This window comes from Chrysemys picta, chromosome 3 (assembly GCF_011386835.1).
Source record: "Chrysemys picta bellii isolate R12L10 chromosome 3, ASM1138683v2, whole genome shotgun sequence".
Classification (NCBI taxonomy): Eukaryota; Metazoa; Chordata; order Testudines; family Emydidae; genus Chrysemys; species Chrysemys picta.
In genome coordinates this window covers 134,859,527-134,880,001 of record NC_088793.1, presented here as the reverse complement: position 1 = coordinate 134,880,001, position 20,475 = coordinate 134,859,527, and the positions used below count along the sequence as shown (strand labels likewise).

The 20,475-nt window shown below is 46.2% G+C and overlaps 1 protein-coding gene across 2 annotated transcripts in view; it reads right to left on the bottom strand.

Moving 5' to 3' along the window:
* Positions 1 to 1,139: 1,139 nt before the first annotated feature.
* MTR (5-methyltetrahydrofolate-homocysteine methyltransferase) overlaps positions 1,140 to 20,475 on the bottom strand; it is an 86,991-nt gene continuing 67,655 nt past the window's right edge. For both annotated transcript variants that reach the window (XM_005291180.5, XM_065589064.1), the window contains 8 exons: positions 18,287 to 18,385; positions 17,126 to 17,201; positions 14,535 to 14,690; positions 13,205 to 13,401; positions 5,082 to 5,282; positions 3,884 to 4,076; positions 2,981 to 3,093; positions 1,140 to 2,836 (listed from right to left, as the gene is read on the bottom strand). In XM_005291180.5, the coding sequence (XP_005291237.2) occupies positions 2,750 to 2,836; positions 2,981 to 3,093; positions 3,884 to 4,076; positions 5,082 to 5,282; positions 13,205 to 13,401; positions 14,535 to 14,690; positions 17,126 to 17,201; positions 18,287 to 18,385 (1,122 nt within the window). In that variant the 3' untranslated portion in view covers positions 1,140 to 2,749. The remainder of the gene's footprint in view (positions 2,837 to 2,980; positions 3,094 to 3,883; positions 4,077 to 5,081; positions 5,283 to 13,204; positions 13,402 to 14,534; positions 14,691 to 17,125; positions 17,202 to 18,286; positions 18,386 to 20,475) is intronic.

Here is a 20,475-nt window from a genome sequence, read left to right as displayed (position 1 = left end):
CAGTATATTCCTTTCATATTTGAACTTATGTCTTTTTAATAAAAGGAATCCCAAGGAAAGTAAATAACGTTTGCTTTTAAAAAATCCCATCAATTTGCTCACAAGGTAGAACTATTCAAAGGACGGTCTTTTCTCTCAGAACCTGCTGTGATTCTTTTGAAGGGATCAAATTAGAGACAGAAAAGGGATCAAATTTGAGTCTCATCAGTTAAGTCAACTGACATTTAGGACCAAGCTTTTAAACGAGGCCACAGTTGATGAGCCCACAGAAATATATTAGCACTCATTACCCTTCTAAACCCTATCTGCACACGCAAAATGAATCTCTGTCTAACTGGCTTTTAGACATGCACAATTACATGTGTTGCATGTGGAAATGGAGATTTTTGTGGGAGTGATGAGTCTGTGTACATTTTTATGGACAAAGCACTTGCATGCACCTTTGAAAGTTGGGCTCTTGGGATTTCTTAGTGCTAAGTACCAACACAACATTGTCATATCCCCCTATATCTTTTCATCTTCTTGTAACACTCAGAGCAGTCAGCCTGATCCTGCTTCCACTGAAGTCACTGGTAGTTGTGTTACTGATATCAATGGAAGCAAGATCAAGATGTATGAGCCAGATTCTCATCTCATTTACACCAACATAACTCCAGAGTAATCCTACTGACTTCAATGCAGTTACTTTGGAGATATGCCAATACAAGCAAGATCAGAATCTGGCCTTCTTTTTCCATCTACCAGTAAGGGGGGGGGGGAGATATGCCAGTTATTAGCACCTAGAAAAGCCCAACTATAGATTTTGAGTGGGGAAAATTAAAGATTCCAGACATTAAATATTAACTTTCATAGGGAAAAATATAAGACATTTTAGGACCCGATTTTCATTTGTACTAAAGCCCTTTGATGCCACTGTGGCAATGTACAGGGGCCTTGTATTGTAAAGGGACCTGAGTGTGAATGAGAATCAACCCTTTCAGTCTCTTGCTCTATGTAGTTTCTATTTACAAAAATAATCTCGACGTGATTAAGTGTGGGATTTTTCAAAGCACTTAAATGAGTTCAGAGCAAACTCACTTAGGTGCTTTTGAAAATCCCATCCAAAGACTTAAATACAGAAACATAGGGCAAAGTGTATATTAACTACAAAAATAGGTCAGATTTTATTGCATATTTTATGTCAATGATATATTTTAAACTGAGGTTTGACAAGGATAGCACTACCGATAGATTAATATTTATTGTTTAAGGAGTCATATATGCATTTTTTTCAGTATATTTCAAAAGTCAGATGAAGGTTAATATTGTAAGGCAATATTTAAATACCAATTGATTACAAACAATATATTTAGAAGGGGGGGGTCTCTTTACAACACAGGTCATTGTTTTTGACAGATACCAGACTTAGAAAGCAGGACTTTCTCCTCTATGTTTCCTAAAAGTTAATAATTAAATACATAGCTCTGAGCTAGACTGAGCCTACCTCAGAGATTATTAAAAACATTTATAAACAGTGAATTTATTCAAAATTAAATATTTATTTAGAGACTAAACTTGTAGATTATCTATTGCTTACATTCAGATCAGAGGACTAAGCATAGTAATTTGATTCAAAAATTGTCATGTAACAGTTTTTCCAATATGATATTTTTTCTTAAAAAGTAGTAATTGGGTGAAAAAACATAGCAGCTATTTCCAAAGGCCTTTTCTTCATTATCAGTAAGCAAAGGTATTGCAACCACAGTTTTAATATTCAGGCACCCAAAGACTTACCTGCAACTAATATATTGAAGTCAGTAGCTCTTTTCATCCGCAAAGTGGTATATAAGCAACAAGTAAGTTTCACAATACACACCAGTGAAGTAGGAAGTATTATCCCCATTTTACAGCTACGGACATTGAGTTAGCGAGATAACATGGTTTACCCAAAGCCAAAGAAGACCTGTCAGAGCTGGGAGTATTCCAGGCTTTCAGTTCCGTGCTCAGTCCTATTCTTTAGGATAATACAGCATTACTTGGATTGTTTCAGACCACCACATTACTTTGGTAGTTACAATGACAAAAATAATCAAAATAGCCTTAATGATACAACCTTCTTTCTGATATAGCAAGATTGTTATATGAGCATGGGGTCTGGTGTTCTCCCAAATACAGGAGAGGCATCGGTATAATGAGGGGGGAGAATAGATCCCAAGTTGTTCCTTACCCACTAAGTATTACCCATTACTTATGAGGCATTCTTTTATTCTATTTCCGTGTCTTTTGACTTGCCGATACACATGCCATGTAAAGACCAGAAACAAAATTCTGCATTATTTGAAGCAATGGAGTGCTTCAGTGCAAATGTTTGTCCCAAGATTATTAAGGTGTGAGCTAGTTCTCAAAACCGCCACGATCAAAAAGAAAACCCGTTGATCTCTACATCTAGCCCAGTTATAGTATTTGGGCACAGAAATGCACAATTATGATTCTGAGGTCTTTAGAGGATTTCAGTACTATCCCCTTAACAAAGGGCATATTTAAATACAAAACTACTTTGCCAAAAATTAACAAAGAATCACACAAAAATGTGGTGGGGTTTTTCTTTTTGTTGGCAAGCGATACTACAAAGTGAACAGCCTCCAAAGCCCACTGAGAGGTTCTGTCAATCGATGCAAACTACAAGATTCTAAGTCCAGCTCTGTTCTGTTTCTGGAGAAGAAACTGGAAAGAGCAAGGCAGAGGCTTGCCCCTGCCATCCCACAAACAGTTATTCCAAATCATATGCCAGGATGGGCCCCAGCCATTTCTCAACCTCAACCACTGGCAAGTTTTTCCTCAGTGCATAATCTTCAACCTGCAAAGAAACAAGAGAAAGATTTTAACACATTGATTAGTAAGTCTCCATGAGTCAACGTTTCCAAAATAGTCAGAAAACAGCTTGTTTCTACTATTTAATCAGCTTATTTGTAGCTCAACTATATAATGGAATCCAAATTACCTGATCCTTACATATTTTACCAACAGCAAAGTATTTGGATTTGGGGTTGGAGAAGTAGAGACCTGAAACAGCGGAGGCAGGTGTCATTGCTAGTGATTCAGTTAACTGAATACCTGAAAGGAAAAATAACATTTTGTGTAGTAACTGATAGTAACACACCTAAGTTCTGGAGTGGTCTTGTTTGGCAAACCGAAAATTCTGAGACAGCATTAGGCAAATTCAAAAATGCAGGTTTTTAATGAACTAAACGGGAAAATTAATAATAGTTCAATATTCCTTGTGTTATTTATTTTTATTAAATAAAATTTATTTTCCTCGGGCACTACATTTTCAGTTTTCAACACGCTGCATATTTTTGTATCAGCAATGCAGGTCTGCAGTGTAGAAGTTGTTAGGGATAAACTAGACATTTTGGCATCTTGGAAGGGAACATTAGGGGTTTTTGGAACCTAGGAAGGTAGTTTGGGATTAGCAGTGAGATAGCTGACATTTAAAACAGCAACAGGAAAGGAACAGGGCAGTTCACACTTTCTAAGGGGTCTAAGAGGTTTGAGGCTCTCTGCAGACTGGGGAACACATCACTATATTGATCTACACTTTGTTCATCTTTGGAAGTTTGCTTGCGGCCACAAAGACATTAGAAATGTTTTTTAAATGCAAACTAGATTCTACTACAAAATTCACTAACATACAGGAAAAACAGCAAGATGACATTGTTCCATAAAAAAACCTCCCTGGCTGCAGCAAAGGAATAGGGGCGGGAGGGAAGAGAGAGAGACAGACAGAGATTCCAACTATAATTGTTTTGATTTTTGTTTGTATGCAGCTCTGCATTGGATACTTTGTCACAGAGTTTTAATTCCTTATTCAGGTCAAAGGGGAAATAAAAAAGGTTGCACATACCTGTCGCCTCCTCAATGTTTGCAAGTTTCCACATGGTGAGTTTTTCAGTGTGGTCGGGCTGGCTCGGGTACCCAGGAGCTGGACGGATTCCATCATATCTGATCCTGCGCAAGTCTGAAATATCCAACTGTTCATTGTTACAGTAAGCCCAGAATTCTTTTCGGACCCTTTCATGGAGCTCCTCTGCAAAGGCCTGGGAACAAAGCGTAAGTATTCTTTTAATTTGCAGAGATTGCCAAAAACAGCAATTTAATCAAGGACAAAATGACATGGTCAGATTTAAATTACTTCTTTGTAGGGACTCTCACCATGGGTAAATAAGCATTATACAAGCAAACTGATTCTACTGAAACACACACAATGCACTTCTTTCACCAATTCTGGGTTTTTTTTATGGGTGCTTGACAAGCGTATGTATTGGAGGTGGGAAAGAGGTGGCTGGTAACCAGATGACGATACAGTGCCAAGCTTAGAGAAGATGTTTAGACTTTGCCTACACTATTCCATTTGCCCTGGTTCCAGCCATGACAGACGAGCCAGTGGTGTAGCTGCACCATCATAAACTTCTAGTACAGACACACAAATTTGCTACTTGTGTCAGAAGAGCTTAGCTCTGTTTGAAACTGGAGAAGTTTGACTGGTGCAAATTCCAGCTTTTCTTGTTTACACTATAAGTTTGCACCAAAATTTGGCACATGACTGGAATCAGGACAAACTCACACTGTAGATAAGATCTTAGCCACAGTGGGTCAAATTCTTCCTTTGGATATACTTGTGTGGTTACCATTAAAGCCAATGGAATCCCTGTGTTTGTATCCAAGGGTAGAACTATTAGGTCATTTTAGGGTCCAAAAAATTATCTGAGGGAGTTAGAGATACTTTTAAAAAAGAGGCCCAGTTTACAACCTGTTTAAAGCTACTTGCTTTTTTGAGACTTGACCCTGAAACTCTCTCGTGATGGAAAAAAGTCTGGAAAGCTGCACTGAGTCTCAGATTCCCCTGTTGCTCATGCTGACTATCCTCTCTTTGCTCAAGACATATTCAGTGGCAAGTAATTTCAGATTTAACGAGTAGGACGCACCATGTCACACAACACCCACTTTTATCTAAGAAGGTGAAGAAGTGACTGTCAAATGAGTCCAATAGAGAGTTCGAGGAAAGTATAAGCAGCCATGCAATCTGTAATAAAAATTGTTACCTCTGCTATACGATCTCCCAGTGCCTTCACCATTATGCTGTTGTAGTCATCACACTGTTTCTCATATTCCTTGCACAGCTTGTCTACCCCAAAGCAGGCCACAGCAAACAGGCCTAAATAGTCACGAACACCAGAATTCAAGGGGGCTATAAAATCAGAGAGGCAGTAATATGGGTCTGTGCAGGTGGAGTCTTTTTCGGCCTAAAATAAAAAACAACAAAAAAGTTGCATCAAATAAGAACTTGCATTTTTTTAAAAAAGTTCATTAGAACCATAGAATATCAAGGTTGGAAGGGACCTCAGAAGGTCATCTAGTCCAACCCCCTGCTCAAAGCAGGACCAATCCCAAGACAGATTTTTGCCCCAGATCCCTAAGTGGCCCTCTCAAGGATTGAACTCACAACCCTGGGTTCAACAGGCCAATGCTCAAACCACTGAGCTATCCCTCCCCTCCCCTTGCTCAGGCAGGCCTAGAAATGGGTCCATCTACTTTCCCTCAACAGGCGAGAAGTTGTTATTTTTAAACCACAAGGACTTCTAGATACAAGATATTCTTGTAAATATCAGAAGGCAAGTATATGCCAGGCCTAGATGTATGATGCCTTCCATCTTTTCAAAGTGAAGTTTACACTAAGGCCCAGGATCAGCATATTAGATGATAGACCAATGGGATTAGCCTGTAAAGAGACACTCATATTGAAATCCAATCAGTAAAACAAAGAGTCGAAAGTAACTGTGTATAACACCCGACCCGTGAGACACAGAACTAATTTTGCAACCATGTTTTCACATTTGTAAAGGACATTTTTCTCTCTCCTGTTGCTGATTGAAAGACCTACACAAACAGAGGAAACTGTCGGACCGAACAAGAGAATTAGTAAAACAGGCTATAATACAAGTGCTGTCAAACACATAAAACAAAGCGGGGGGGAGGGGGAATCTCTCAGTTCTAGTAATCTTAAGGTTTACTTGTAACAACAGCAGTAAAAAAAAATTTCAGATCGAAGTGCGGTTTGTAAACTGACAGTGTCCCTCTAACAATACTGTTACCTTAGACAAAATCCTGCAGCATGTCTCACAGAATCCACACCTGTACACAAAACTGTGCTCCAGAAATTGAGTTTACATATTTTTTTTAATTCTGTTTCTAAAGATCATAAAGATAACTCTGAAAATATGAACTAAGCATAAACTGAACCAACATTATTTTCCTGGGATAGCTTGAAACTGTAACTCTGAGAAATCCAAACTTCTCCATTCACCTGAATGGGTTGTTAATGCAAACCTAAAGATGATCATTTAAAATGTCAATAATTAACTATTTTGCTACTAATCTGTTAACAGAAATGGCTAATAAATGTGTTTATTCTCAACTGTTTCCCCAGGTGAGAATTAAACAAAAATAAAGACTGCAGATAACTGCAGGACAGACGACATTATTAATGTTCATACTTAATTCATTCAAAAATCTAATTTTTAGTATAAATTAAGCTCCCACAGAATTTCCAGTCTGATGGAGGATCTTGGTGCAAAATGTAGGTTGGGTACACAGAGTCTTGATTATGAAGTTATGCAGCATAATAGATGCACAAAGGTGCTTTATGGCTTCTAAAATATTAGAAGAAAAAGAATCTGAAAAGATGAAATCTAAGGAGTGTTCTGTAATACACTGTTTCACCATTCACATATGTTATTAATTAATAATTATTTTTGAAAAAGGCAGACAGGGGATCAGGAGATGACTCTTCCTTTGTAGATTGCTCTCTCAGATTATAGCTAACTTCATTTTCAGCATGAACTTTAACATAATCCCTTTGTTCCATCTTCACAAACCAACACAAAGAAAAGACGGTTACTCACCGTTGTAACTGTTGTTCTTCGAGATGTGTTGCTCATATCCATTCCATTAGGTGTGTGCGCGCCGCGTGCACGATCGTCGGAAGATTTTTACCCTAGCAACACCGGCGGGTCGGCTGTGGAGCCCCCTAGAGTGGCGCCTTCATGGCGCTGAATATATACCCCAGCCGACCCGGCGCCCCCTCAGTTCCTTCTTGCCGGCTACTCCGACAGTGGGGAAGGGGGGCGGGTTTGGAATGGATATGAGCAACACATCTCGAAGAACAACAGTTACAACGGTGAGTAACCGTCTTTTCTTCTTCGAGTGCTTGCTCATATCCATTCCATTAGGTGACTCCCAAGCCCAACTTAGGTGGTGGGGTCGGAGTGAGACATTGCTGTGTGCAAAACTGCTGATCCGAAGGCAGCATCGTCCCTGGACTGCTGTACTAGTGCATAGTGTTCTGTAAACGTGTGGACTGACGACCAAACCGCAGCTCTACAAATGTCCTGGATCGGAACTTGCGCCAGGAAAGCCGTCGAGGACGCTTGGGCCCTCGTGGAGTGGGCGGTGAGGTGCGGTGCTGAGACACCTGCCAGGTCATAGCAAGTCCGGATGCAAGACGTAATCCAGGAGGATAGGCGTTGTGAGGAGACCGGTGAGCCTTTCATTCGGTCAGCTACTGCAACGAAGAGTTGCGTCGTCTTTCTAAAGGACCTTGTGCGGTCAATGTAGAAGGCCAGGGCCCTGCGTACGTCCAGGGAATGCAAACGTTGATCCTGGCGAGAAGCATGTGGTTTAGGGTGAAAAACCGGGAGAAATATATCCTGGTTGATATGAAATGGAGAAACCACCTTAGGGAGAAAGGCAGGATGTGGGCGAAGCTGCACTTTATCCTTATGGAAAACTGTGTAAGGGGGCTCGGATGTAAGCGCCCTGAGTTCAGAAACGCGCCTTGCTGAGGTGATGGCTACGAGGAAGGCTGTCTTCCAGGACAGGTACAGAAGTGAACAGGTGGCCAGTGGCTCGAATGGAGGACCTGTGAGCTTGGAGAGAACCAGGTTGAGGTCCCACGTCGGAACGGGCTGACGTTGTTGTGGGTACATCCGGTCTAAGCCCTTGAGGAATCTAACGACCATCGGGTTAGAGAACACCGAGGACGCGAGTTCCCCTGGATGGAAGGCCGATATAGCGGCCAGGTGAACTCTAATTGAAGATATCGCCAACCCTTGCTGTTTTAGGGAGAGGAGATATTCCAAAATAAGAGGAATAGGTGCGTGCAATGGGGACGTGGCTCGTTGTTCGCACCAACAGGAGAACCGCTTCCACTTGGCCAAGTATGTGGTCCGTGTTGAGGGCTTCCTACTGCTCAGCAGAATCTGTTGGACAGAGTGAGAACACTGTTGCTCTGCCTGGGTGAACCATGGAGCAGCCACGCCGTGAGGTGGAGTGATTGCAGGTCGGGGTGACGCAGCCGGCCGTGGTTCTGCGTGATGAGATCCGGATACAACGGAAGCGGGATCGGTGTCTGAACCGAGAGTTCCAACAGCGTGGTGTACCAATGTTGTCTCGGCCACGCTGGAGCGATCAGAATCACCTGTGCCTGGTCTCTGCGCAATTTGAGCAGTACCTTGTGGACCAGAGGAAACGGAGGGAAGGCATAAAACAGGTGGTCTTTCCAGGGAAGGAGAAACGCATCCGAGAGGGAGCCTGGGGCTCGACCTTGCAGGGAGCAGAACACGTGGCACTTCCTGTTGTCTCGAGATGCAAACAGGTCTATCTGGGGAAACCCCCACTTCTGGAAGACGGAATGTATGATGTCCGGACGGATAGACCACTCGTGCGTTTGAAAGGACCTGCTGAGTCGGTCCGCTAAAGTGTTCTGGACTCCAGGGAGGAACGATGCCGTGAGATGGATTGAGTGGGCGATGCAGAAGTCCCACAGGCGAATGGCCTCTTGGCATAGAATTGACGAACGTGCTCCTCCTTGCTTGTTGATGTAGAACATGGCCGTGGTGTTGTCGGTGAGAACTAACACACAGCGGCCCCGTAGGAGATTGAGAAATGCCTGGCACGCCAGGCGCACCGCCATCAGTTCCCGAACATTGATGTGTAGGGCTAGCTGAGGTGCAGTCCACAGGCCCTGGGTATGGTGCTCGTTGAGATGGGCGCCCCAACCCAGAGATGAAGCGTCTGTGACCAGGTGCAGAGAGGGTTGTGGGGCGTGAAACGGCATCCCCTCGCAAACCACATTGTGATCTAGCCACCATGTGAGGGAGGTCAGGACCGAGTTCGGGATTGTGACCACCATATTCAGGCTGTCCCGATGTGGGCGGTATATTGATGACACCCAGGTCTGGAGTGGGCGAAGCCGAAGTCTGGCATGCCTGGTTACGTACGTGCAGGAAGCCATGTGACCCAGGAGGGTAAGGCACGACCTCACCGTGGTAGTTGGGAAGGCCTTGAGTCCCTGGATGAGGCTCGTGATGGTACAAAAGCGATTGTCTGGCAGGATGGCTTGTGCGCGTCTGGAGTCTAGAACCGCACCGATGAATTCTATTCTCTGGGTAGGTTCTAGAGTGGATTTGTCCTTGTTGAGTAGGATACCCAACTTGTTGAATGTGCGCACTATTATGTGGACGTGATCGCGAACTTGTTCCTTGGTGCGACCGCGTACCAGCCAGTCGTCTAGGTACGGGAACACCTGTATCCCTTGCCGACGAAGGTACGCTGCCACGACAGCCATACATTTCGTGAAGACCCGTGGGGCCGAAGATAGGCCGAAGGGAAGGACTGCAAATTGGTAGTGCACCCTGTTTACCACGAATCGGAGGAAGCGTCTGTGAGGCGGGTAAATAGCAATGTGAAAGTATGCGTCTTTCATGTCGAGGGCGGCAAACCAGTCTCCAGGATCGAGGGAAGGGATAATGGCCCCCAGAGAGACCATGCGGAACTTCAACTTTACTACGAATTTGTTGAGTCCGCGCAAGTCCAAGATGGGTCGCAGACCTCCTTTGGACTTGGGGATGAGGAAGTAACGGGAATAGAATCCCCTGCCCCTTAAATCCACCGGAACCTCCTCTATGGCCCCCATGGCGAGAAGCGTAGAGACTTCCTGTATAAGAAGTTGCTCGTGAGAAGGGTCCCTGAAGAGGGACGGGGAAGGGGGGGAGGAGGGGGGAAATGAAGAAAACTGGATAGCGTATCCCCTCTCCACCGTGCGGAGGACCCAACGGTCCGAAGTTATAAGGGACCAAGCACGGTGGAAGTGGGAGAGGCGATCCCGAAAGGAGGGGGCTGGATCCTGGGGGATGACTGGGGCGCCGTCCTCGACCGCACCTTCAAAAGTTCTGCCTGGGGCCTGAAGGTGGTCTAGGTGGCCCCTGGTTCTGGCCAGGTTGAGGGCCGGTCCACCTTCTTCTACCACCTCGCCCTCGCCTTCGGGCCGAGTCCTGTCTCTGACGAGGCGGGGGGGGGTAGAAGCGCTGAGGCTGCGGCCTAAACGGCCTGCGCTGGGGGCCCACAACATGCATCCCCAGGGAGCGCATGATTGTTCTCGAGTCCTTGAGGCTCTGCAGGCGGGAGTCCGTCTTATCCGAGAACAAACCATGACCCTCAAAAGGCAGATCTTGTAGGGTTTGCTGCAGCTCCGGAGGCAAACCCGAAACCTGAAGCCAGGAGATCCTGCGCATAGCGATACCCGAAGCCAGGGTCCTCGCCGCTGAGTCTGCAATGTCCAAGGAGGCCTGCAAGGAGGTCCGAGCCACCTTCTTGCCCTCCTCTACCATGGCTCCAAACTCTTCCCTGGACTCTTGGGGAATCAACTCCTTAAACTTCCCCATAGAGTTCCAGGAGTTGAAATTGTAGCGGCTCAGTAGCGCCTGTTGGTTCGCCGCTCTAAGTTGTAGCCCTCCGGCTGAGTAAACCTTACGGCCAAACAGATCGAGCCGCTTAGCCTCTTTTGATTTAGGCGCTGCAGCCTGCTGGCCGTGGCGCTCTCGTGCATTCACTGATTCCACCACCAGTGAACACGGTTGGGGGTGGGTATACAAGTACCCATAGTCCTTAGAGGGGACAAAGTATTTTCTTTCCACCCCTCTCGCTGTGGGTGGAATGGAGGCAGGAGTTTGCCATATCGTATCCGCATTCGATTGTATCGTGCGGATCAGAGGTAACGCCACCCTCGATGGGGCATCTGCTCCAAGGATGTTCACGATCGGGTCGTGCACCTCCACTATCTCCTCCGCCTGCAGGTCCATATTACGGGCCATCCTACGCAGGAGATCCTGGTGAGCCCGAAGATCTATCGGAGGGGGACCCGTACATGAAGTGCCCGCCACTGCCTCGTCCGGAGAGGAGGAAGAGGATGCCTCCGGTGGTACCGGATCCAAGGGGGGGTCCTGATCCCCTTGCTCTTGGGCCGGGGCATCACCTGCACTTGGGTCCCTGGTGTCGGGTGGCGTGGACACCGAAGCCTCCATGCCTCCTGGCGGAGGCCGAGAGATGGTGGACTCCGGGGCCCTTCTAACAGAGTGACCGGAGCGAGAGGTCGAAGCAACTGGAGCCCCTTGCGCCTGATGGTACGCCCACGGGGTCCAAAACGACCAGTGAGATGGTCCATGAGAGTGGTCCTCTGCCATCTCTTGCCAGTGGCCGAAATTTTGTTCCTCGGTGTGCCCTTGAGGGGGGTATGCCGATCTCGACCGGTCCTCCGAGGAACGAGACAGCGATCTAGACGGCCATGGCGGTGCCGAGAGAGATGAAACCATCCCGGTGGGCTGCGGTGCCGCACGGTGCCGGTCCGGAGATGATCTATCTCTGCGCGGTGCCGGCGATCGGTGCCGGGATCGCGACCGGTGCCGATGACCTCGTCGGTGCCGGGAGTCGGATCTGGACCTCGACGAGGACCTGGAATATGCCCGGTGCCGGGAGCGACCCCTCGACGTCGAGCGTCGACCGTAGCGGTGCCGAGAGCTACGTCTCGACGTTGATCGGTGCCGACGATCATATCGGTGCCGAGACGAAGAGCGGTGCCGCGAAGAAGATCTTGGCCGCGAGTACGACCGGTGCCGAGACGGTATTCGGTGCCGGGACTGCGAGCGGCGTGGGGACCTGCTTCGGGACCTGGATCGGTGCCGAGGTTCCAGCCCTTGTGATGGCGGGCGCATCAAGGCAGGTTTCCCCCTCGACTGGACCGTGCGAGTCAACGGTGCAGTCGGTGCCGGTGGTTGAGGCGGTGCCGGCTCCGTGAGAGCTATTAAGTCTCTCGCCGCCGCGAAGGTCTCTGGGGTCGACGGGAGGCACTGTATCACCGCCGGCCTGGGGGGAGACGCTATCTGCACCGGACTCAACGGCCTCGGCGCCGGAGTCGACGGTGCCGGAGGCACCTGTTTTCGTTGCTCCACCGGTGGACGCGGCTCTACCCCCGGCACTGGGGGAGCTGGCGTCTTCGGCACTGATGTCCCCGTCTTATGGGCTTTTTTATGCCCTGGGGATAAGGACCGGCGCCGAGGCACTTGCTGTGTCTGCGGTGCCGACGAGGTCCGGTGCCGGGGAGGCTTGTCTGACGCCCCTCGCGTGGTCGTCGCAGCCGGTGCCGCCGGGGCACTGCGCACCGAGGTGCTAGGTGCCGGGGCCTTGCTCGTGGAAGGAGCGTCCGGGCTAAGAGCCGCCTCCATGAGAAGTTGCCTGAGCCGAAAGTCCCGCTCCTTCTTGGTTCTCGGACGGAAGGCCTTACAGATTTTACACTTGTCTGTCTGGTGTGACTCTCCCAGGCACTTCAGACAGGATTCGTGCGGGTCGCTCGTGGGCATAGGTTTAGCGCAGGAGGCGCACAGCTTGAAGCCGGGAGCGTTGGGCATGAGCCCGGCCCCGCGGCCGGGGGAGAAAGGGGGGAGACGACCCCCTTAATCCCCTGGACTATTTAGAACAACTTTAAAACTACTTAACTAACTTACAACAAACTCTAAGACTATAACTATAACTACAACTATGATACAACAAGATAAGCTAGGGAAAGTGGAGAACAGCTAAGCAGCGCTCCACAGTTCCAACGACCGTCAGGGGCGGTAAGAAGGAACTGAGGGGGCGCCGGGTCGGCTGGGGTATATATTCAGCGCCATGAAGGCGCCACTCTAGGGGGCTCCACAGCCGACCCGCCGGTGTTGCTAGGGTAAAAATCTTCCGACGATCGTGCACGCGGCGCGCACACACCTAATGGAATGGATATGAGCAAGCACTCGAAGAAGAACTTTATACTAGGTCAGCAAATACGCCATCTTCCTACCTGTTGCCTTAAGCCGTAAAATTTAGCTATTGGTTCTGCAGACTGCACTGCCTCTTCTGTTACGTATAAATGAATATCATCTTGAACACTTTGCGCTGGCCAGAACCCAACCAGGCCGCTGGCTTGCAACTTCTTTTGGCTAATAATAGTTTTTAGTAGGATCTGAGCATCATTATAAACTCTTTTGGCTTCTTCTCCTAACAAACAAAAAAAGAAAAAAGAAAAAAAAAACCAGACATTATAACTTTAACCAACTTTCCAGCTTTCCCCTCCCCTCTTTTTAAATAAATACACTTTCTGGATAATCCTGCTATTTCCTCAGTCATCTTTTTTATTGGTTACTACTGTAGCATTTTAGCTGTTGCTAACAGAGAAGGTGTCCGTGCTGTCATGGTTACACAGTTGTAACAGTACACCTGCTACACAAATACTTCAGCCAGCAGAATTCTAATACAGTAAAAAAGGTGGAACAGAATAAGTGATGTGGACAGACCGTACACGAAAGTACTTAAAATACCCCAGAAATCATTAGATTGTGGTTGGGAGACCCCCTTACACCTAAACACCTCACAGACTCTGTGCTGTAATCCATTACTAGTAACCATTCCATATTGCTTTAAAAGAGCGAGCCCAAGTGTCTTGCTTATCCAAACACACAAGACCACATAAACCATCCTCACTTTGATAGTATCCATTCCTTAGCTCACTTAACTCTGCTAGTGTATATTAAATACTTCATGTGCTATGTTACATAGCAAATTATCTGGCTACCCAATCTAGTCAGAACACTGTGCGGATATAAAACTTGTAGCCGCATCCGACCTGTGATCTGCAAACATGGTCCACAGCTATCCGCAGCTATAAAGCAGATATCCGCAGCTATAAAGCAGATATCTGCAGATTTGCAGGGCTCTAAATATAGTATAGCAGAAAGAACACTAATTTTTAGAGGTTTGGATACACTTGCAGCTTTATTACATATGTTCCAATGGTCTTTTAAAAGTACTTTCAGGATTATACATAATGGGACTCAGGGCTTCTAGTGATGTTGTCCAACAATGAATAGAGACATATCAAGCCCTCTATAATTTTTTTCCATTATCAAAGTATTTTCCTTTGTTTTTATATACAAGTGAACTCTTTACAGTTAGGGCCTAAATATTTCCCCACTTACTTTCTATTATTAAACTTTTGTACCAACATTTTATTAAAACACTTTCTGATTCAACTGAAGTTGCTCATGTGTATTTGTGAACAATCAGAATATATATTTTAAATAACTGATCTGTCTGCATTGCCTTCATACACGAAATGCTATTTCAATACTCACCCACTGCTTTATCATTAAAAATTTTAGGAAATCCTCGGTTGGGATATTTGCCTCGAAGTTGCCAGACATCAAAAAAAGGCTTCCAGTCAATGTATTCCACCAGCCTCTCCAGGTTATAATCTTCAAAAACTTGAGTGCCAAAGAATTTAGGTTTAACTGTAGAAGTTTAAAGTAGTTTGTCATTTGGGAATTACCACATATTACTGAATCTTTTACATATAGTAGAACCTCAGAGTTACGAGCTGACCAGTCAACCACACACCTCATTTGATACTGGAAATATGCAATCAGGCAGCAGCAGAGACAAAAAAATAAAAAGAAATACAATACTGCGTTAAACATAAACTACTAAAAAAAACAAAGGTAAAGCAGCATTTTTCTTCTGCATAGTAAAGTTTCACAGCTGTATTAAGTCAATGTTCAGTTGGTAAAAGAAAGAACCGTAACGTTTTGTTCAGAGTTACAAACATTTCAGAGTTACAAACAATCTCCATTCCCGAGAGGTTCATAACTCGGAGGTCCTACAGTACATAACACAGCAAGGAAACAAACCATCACTACCATTTATAACTTAGTTTTCTCGTTCCCTATGCTTTTGAACCCTTATCAGCATCTGTATTTAAAGTTGTCGTCCTTCAGAAGACTGTCACAATAAACTGAAGTCAATCTAACTACCATATCACTATTATCTGGCCTAGATAATCTTCTAGGCCACTACACTGGCCTAGAAGATTATCAGGCATTAGTCTTGACATATGAAATTTAAAGTTCCTTCATTAGTTCATCCAAATCAATACTGATTGATACTTAATTGTGTTGGACTTGAAGTTATTTTGTTGATCATAGGGCTTAGAATATGTCAGAACTGGGCAGATGCACAGACTACCTTCCACTAAATGCTTTCTATATTGATGCTTTATATCAGAGGCGGGCAAACTTTTTGGCCTGAGGGCTGCAGCGGGTTTCTGAAATTGTACGGAGGGCCGGTTAGGGGAGGCTGTGCCTCCCCAAACAGCCAGGCGTGGCCCACCCCCTCCCCACCCCCCAGGACTCCTGCCCCATCCAACCCCCGTTCCCTGACAGCCCCCCGGGGACCCCTGCCCCATCCACCCCACCTGCTCTCTGTCCCCCGCTCTATCCAACCCCGCCCCTCCTTCCTGACTGCCCTCCCGGGACCCCTGCCCCATCGAACCACCCCTTCTCCCTGACCTCCCCAGACCCGCTGCCCCATCCAACCCCCATCTCCTTCCTGACTGCCCCCCCCACCCCCCAGGACCCCTGCCCCATCCAACCACCCCTGCTCCCTGACCGCCCCCGGACACTCCGCCCCTAACTGCCCCCCACTGCCCCATCCAACCCCTCCTCTCCTTCCTGATTGCCCACCCGGGAGCCCTGCTCCCATTCAACCCCCTTGTTCCCCACTCTCTGACCGCCCCGACCCCTATCCACACCTCTATCCACACCCCTGGCCCCTGACCCCCCCCCCCGAACTTCCCTGCCCTCTATCCAACCCCCACCCTGCTCCCTGCCCCCTTACTGCGCTGCCTGGAGCACCGGTGGCTGGCGGCGTGACTGCACCAGGACAGGCAGCTGCGCCGCACAGCACAGAGCACCGGGTCAGGCCCCGGCTCTGCAGCTGCGCTGCCCCAGGAGCTCGCCGCCCAGAGCATTGCACCAGCAGTGCAGTGAGCTGAGGCTGCGGGGGAGGGGGAACAGCAGGGGAGGGGCCAGGGGCAAGCCTCCCGGGCCAGGAGCCGGACAGGACGGGCCCGCGGGCCGTAGTTTATCCACCCCTGCTTTATATCCAACTCTTCTACTCAGACACAGCCCAGTTCACCAGCATTGTGTGCTGTGGAGTTCCACATAAAACCTAGTCGGGAAGCTTCAGGAGCTTTTGCAACTCCCATACATCCACTAGGATAGGGGTGGTGAGAGTGCATGTGCAGTGGTGGGTCCTTGTTATGGTGTAGCTACTGGTCCAGCATTTGCATCTTCCCACCTTCTCTGCTACCTTAGTAGGGACATTTATAAAGATTAGTTAACTAGAAACGGAGTGCTGCATTTTGGCCCTTTAAAAGTAGGCACTGAGTGCATACCTAGAGAAGTTGTGGAATCTCCATCATTGGAGGTTTTTAAGAACAGGTTAGACAAAGAGTGGTCACGAATGGTCTAGTTATCCTGCCTTGAGTGTAGGGGACTGGACTAGATGACATATTGAGGTACCTTCCAGTCCTATATTTCTATGATTTGATTATATGTACTATAATGGATCTTTGGTTTTAAAAAGATGTACAACACTCACTTTTTGGCAATGTATAAAAAATATTTAAATAGCCATGTTTTTCACAACTTGGAAATCATAAGAAACAAAAATAAATGTAATGGGGCCAAACATTTGCAAGCATGGGGAAGAGAACCCTTCATTTTAGGTCACTGATCTCCCATTTGTGCAACAACAATCCCTTCAAATTCAATAGATACCAGTTTATTTTCAAGTCATGCTCCTCCCTCTGACAGGAGACCACACAGCTATATCCAGTGAGGTTATCAAGTATTAAATGTTCAATTAAAAAAAAAAAAAGTAAACGGACCGGGTTTATAGTCTGACAGCCAGTCATTATGGAAACCTTTTCTCCTAGCTTGCTCCAATGACAAATATCTTCTTTCCTGTATGGAAATAAAAGATACATTTATATAACCTCTCAGCTTTGAACACAGTAACTTCAATGGCCTTGTTACAGCCTGAACTGATTTTGTTGATGATACATCTGAGGACAGCTTTAATTTCATCATCTAGCAAGTACCTTGGTAAGACTAATATAAAATGTACTTTACAATGAGCTAGTCAATTTACTGTACTACTCTTAATGGACAGACATTTCTAGTTGATTTAGCCTACAAGATTATCAAACATTAATCTCCCCACATAAATTTAAGTTCCTTTATTAGTTTAAAAAAAATGAGTACAGATTCATAGGAAGGTGCTGGATTTTACCTCTGTTGTCTAACCTTGCTCGGAGCGAGTCTAGATGACAGCCATAAAAAACACAAGTGGTTCCCGGTACATAGGATGAAATTCTGGCCCAGTGAAGTCAATTCAAATTTTGCCATTGACTTCAATGGGGTCAGGAATTCATCCCGGTCTACACCATAGTTCCCAGAGTTGCTGCACCAGTGGTAGTGCAATTATGGGAAACTTTAGCAAGGTGTTCCCAGCAGAGGACCCTAAGTTTTGGAATCAACTTCACTTGCAAAGAGGCCAAAGTCAGAGCTGGTTGACCTTCGAGCATGCTTCTTTGTCTGTCTTGTCAGACAGAGGACCAAGGAGTTGTCTTCAGTACATTCCATACTCTCATCCCTCATATTCAGTCTGTCTCCAAATCAACTCTTTCTCTCTACCAACATTTCTAAAACTCAACCTTGGCTTTCTGTCCAGACAGTTAAAACTCTTGTCCAGGCCTTCGTCTCAATTACCGTGCAGGTCCCTAATTGTGTAAATATTAAACAATGACAATCAGGCCTTTCCTGAGTGAGTGGTAAGAGTTGGGGAAAGTTTCCTTTGTGGGCTGGACAATTCCATTTCATGTTTCCTTTTGTAAATTAATGAATGTGTACTATAGGTTTTAAATTGATGGAAATATGCCCAAAGATCATTAATATATGGAATTTGTTTTATAAGCAATAATGATATAAAGACCAATCATTTTAGAAGGGAAAGAGTTTAAATCAATACACAATGAAGTTTTATTTACCTTGAGAGACTCATAGTGGTCCTGTCTAATGTCTTCATACTCCTCTATTATTTCTTCAAAGAAATCATCTTTCAGGTTTTCATCTAGCAGCTGAGAGCACTGAGAAAGTAAATGGGAGTTTTAGCAGCAGGAAAGCTGCTGCAGCATGGACAAGTTTGAACTTCAAAATGAGTCATCAGCCTTTCATACTGCAGCTTCTGTGGGTCTTGTGACCGACATAGCAATTTCCTAAAATATCCTTGGGAGCCCTTATTGAATTAAGTTTTAGTACATTTGGGGTCCAGTGTATTACATTAATGGTTTATGTATTATTGTGGGCCAGGGTTGTACATAACCTCTCTCTGGGAGGAGACAGGATGTGAACCCTGGGAAGTGTTATGAACTTCAAAGGACTATACTGAACCATGTGCCAGACAAGAATGGACTTTTGGGACAAACAGTGTCAAGTGGTTTGCCTGCGGAATCTCTATGGAGAGGTGAATACAAATTACCCACCTCCATTTATGCAAAACCCCAGTTGTTGGAAGCTAGAGCCTGAGGAGGGGACCACTGTCTGCTTACTACCTGCTTCTGGAGTCTCAAGATCAAAGGCTCAAGCTGTATTAAGGAAAGACTGACCTATTCATGGGTGTGCTGGGTGTTAAGAACTTGTAACCACAGCAAACCCCCTTTATGGGGTTTGAAGGCCTGACTCCCTGACAGAGCCCTTGTTGGAGTTGGGGTGATCTCTGGGATAAGCTTATTAGCATATCTGTAGATTCTTTTGTTGTTTTAATATTTTCCCTGTAATGCTTTCACCTTAAGAATAAATGTTTGCTTGGAAAGAGCTGTGTGATAACTTGTGACTGCTGGCAATCACAGTCAGGAAGGAAGGGAGACACGGGTGTGTGATCAGGAGAAGTGATGGGTATGGAGCCAGGAGCCTAGAGCAGGTGCCTTTGGTGGAGCTTGGAGAGAGAATACAGGTGCAGTATTCCTGAACTGTGACAGTTCTTATCTAGCTCAGGGTGATAATGAAGAGCCCAGTCCCATCACTAAACTACCAGTGAGCTAGTAAATCAGCATATTGTAGATGAGAGACTAAGTCAAACATATTAAAGCAATACTTCAAACTAACACTGACTGGTGCAGCCAGGCTACACCTTCTAGCCCCGCTGTCCACTGTCAGCTCTCTGGCCTTTCTGAGAGTGCTGAAAGAAACAATCCCCATAAAGGCACAGAGTCTGATGTACCCTGCCTCCCTCTCCCTTGCTGTCAAGACTCCTTCAGATGGGACCAATCCTACTCATGGTTTGTTCCCCATCACCTGCACCCCTCTTGTTCCTGGCCCAAAAGAGCTGTTGGAAACTATCCGCAGATGGAAGGAGGGGAAGGCGCGCCACTTCCCACAGCTCCCATTGGCTGGGAAAGGCGAACCGCGGCCACAGGGAGCTCAGGGGCTCCATGCCTGCAGACACTCCAGGTAAACAAAACGACAATGTATGAGATATTCAATTCAATGATTCCATAGAGTTTAAAATCATCAAATTTTGGTGTAGACCCGTTTATAAGCCGACCTCCGCTCTTTGATGCGTCACTTTTTAACCAAAAATATTCGGCTTATGAACGAGTATATACGGTAATTCCAGATGCGTCCCCACCTACCAGCAGTCACCGCCCTACTATAAAGTCAAAATAAAGCCCAAGACATTAGTTGATGCCCAGATAGCAATCATCCTAGGAATTAGCTAAATGTTAATCATTAGTTAATGGCTAGTTTAAGGGAAAGGAACCAATTGAAAATGGCCAATACTTCATACATAAAGTAAAGAATGAACTAAAGCACGCCTACCCGCCCTGTCACTATGGGGAGGTGACAAGGGGTGCTGTCACCCACTCTGTCTTCACCGCCAGACGAGAAGGGCAGCATCTGGCACAGAATGACAGCCACCTAGTGCTGTTCAGAGGAGAAGAAAAGAAGCTGCTGAGACCCAATCCTTTCTCTCCCCATTGAGGAAAGATGCCTGCAAAGAAATTGGAGGATGCACAGTATAAAATTCCTAGGGAGAGTACAGGGAGAGAAGGCACAGTATGCATGTGAGGAGAGGGCAGAGGGACTGTGTGATAACCACTTCAGGGCTGAACGCGCTAAGGGCCTCAGAAGGGTCTCATTAACCATATAGGCCACATCTGGGGGTGGGGGGGTGGTG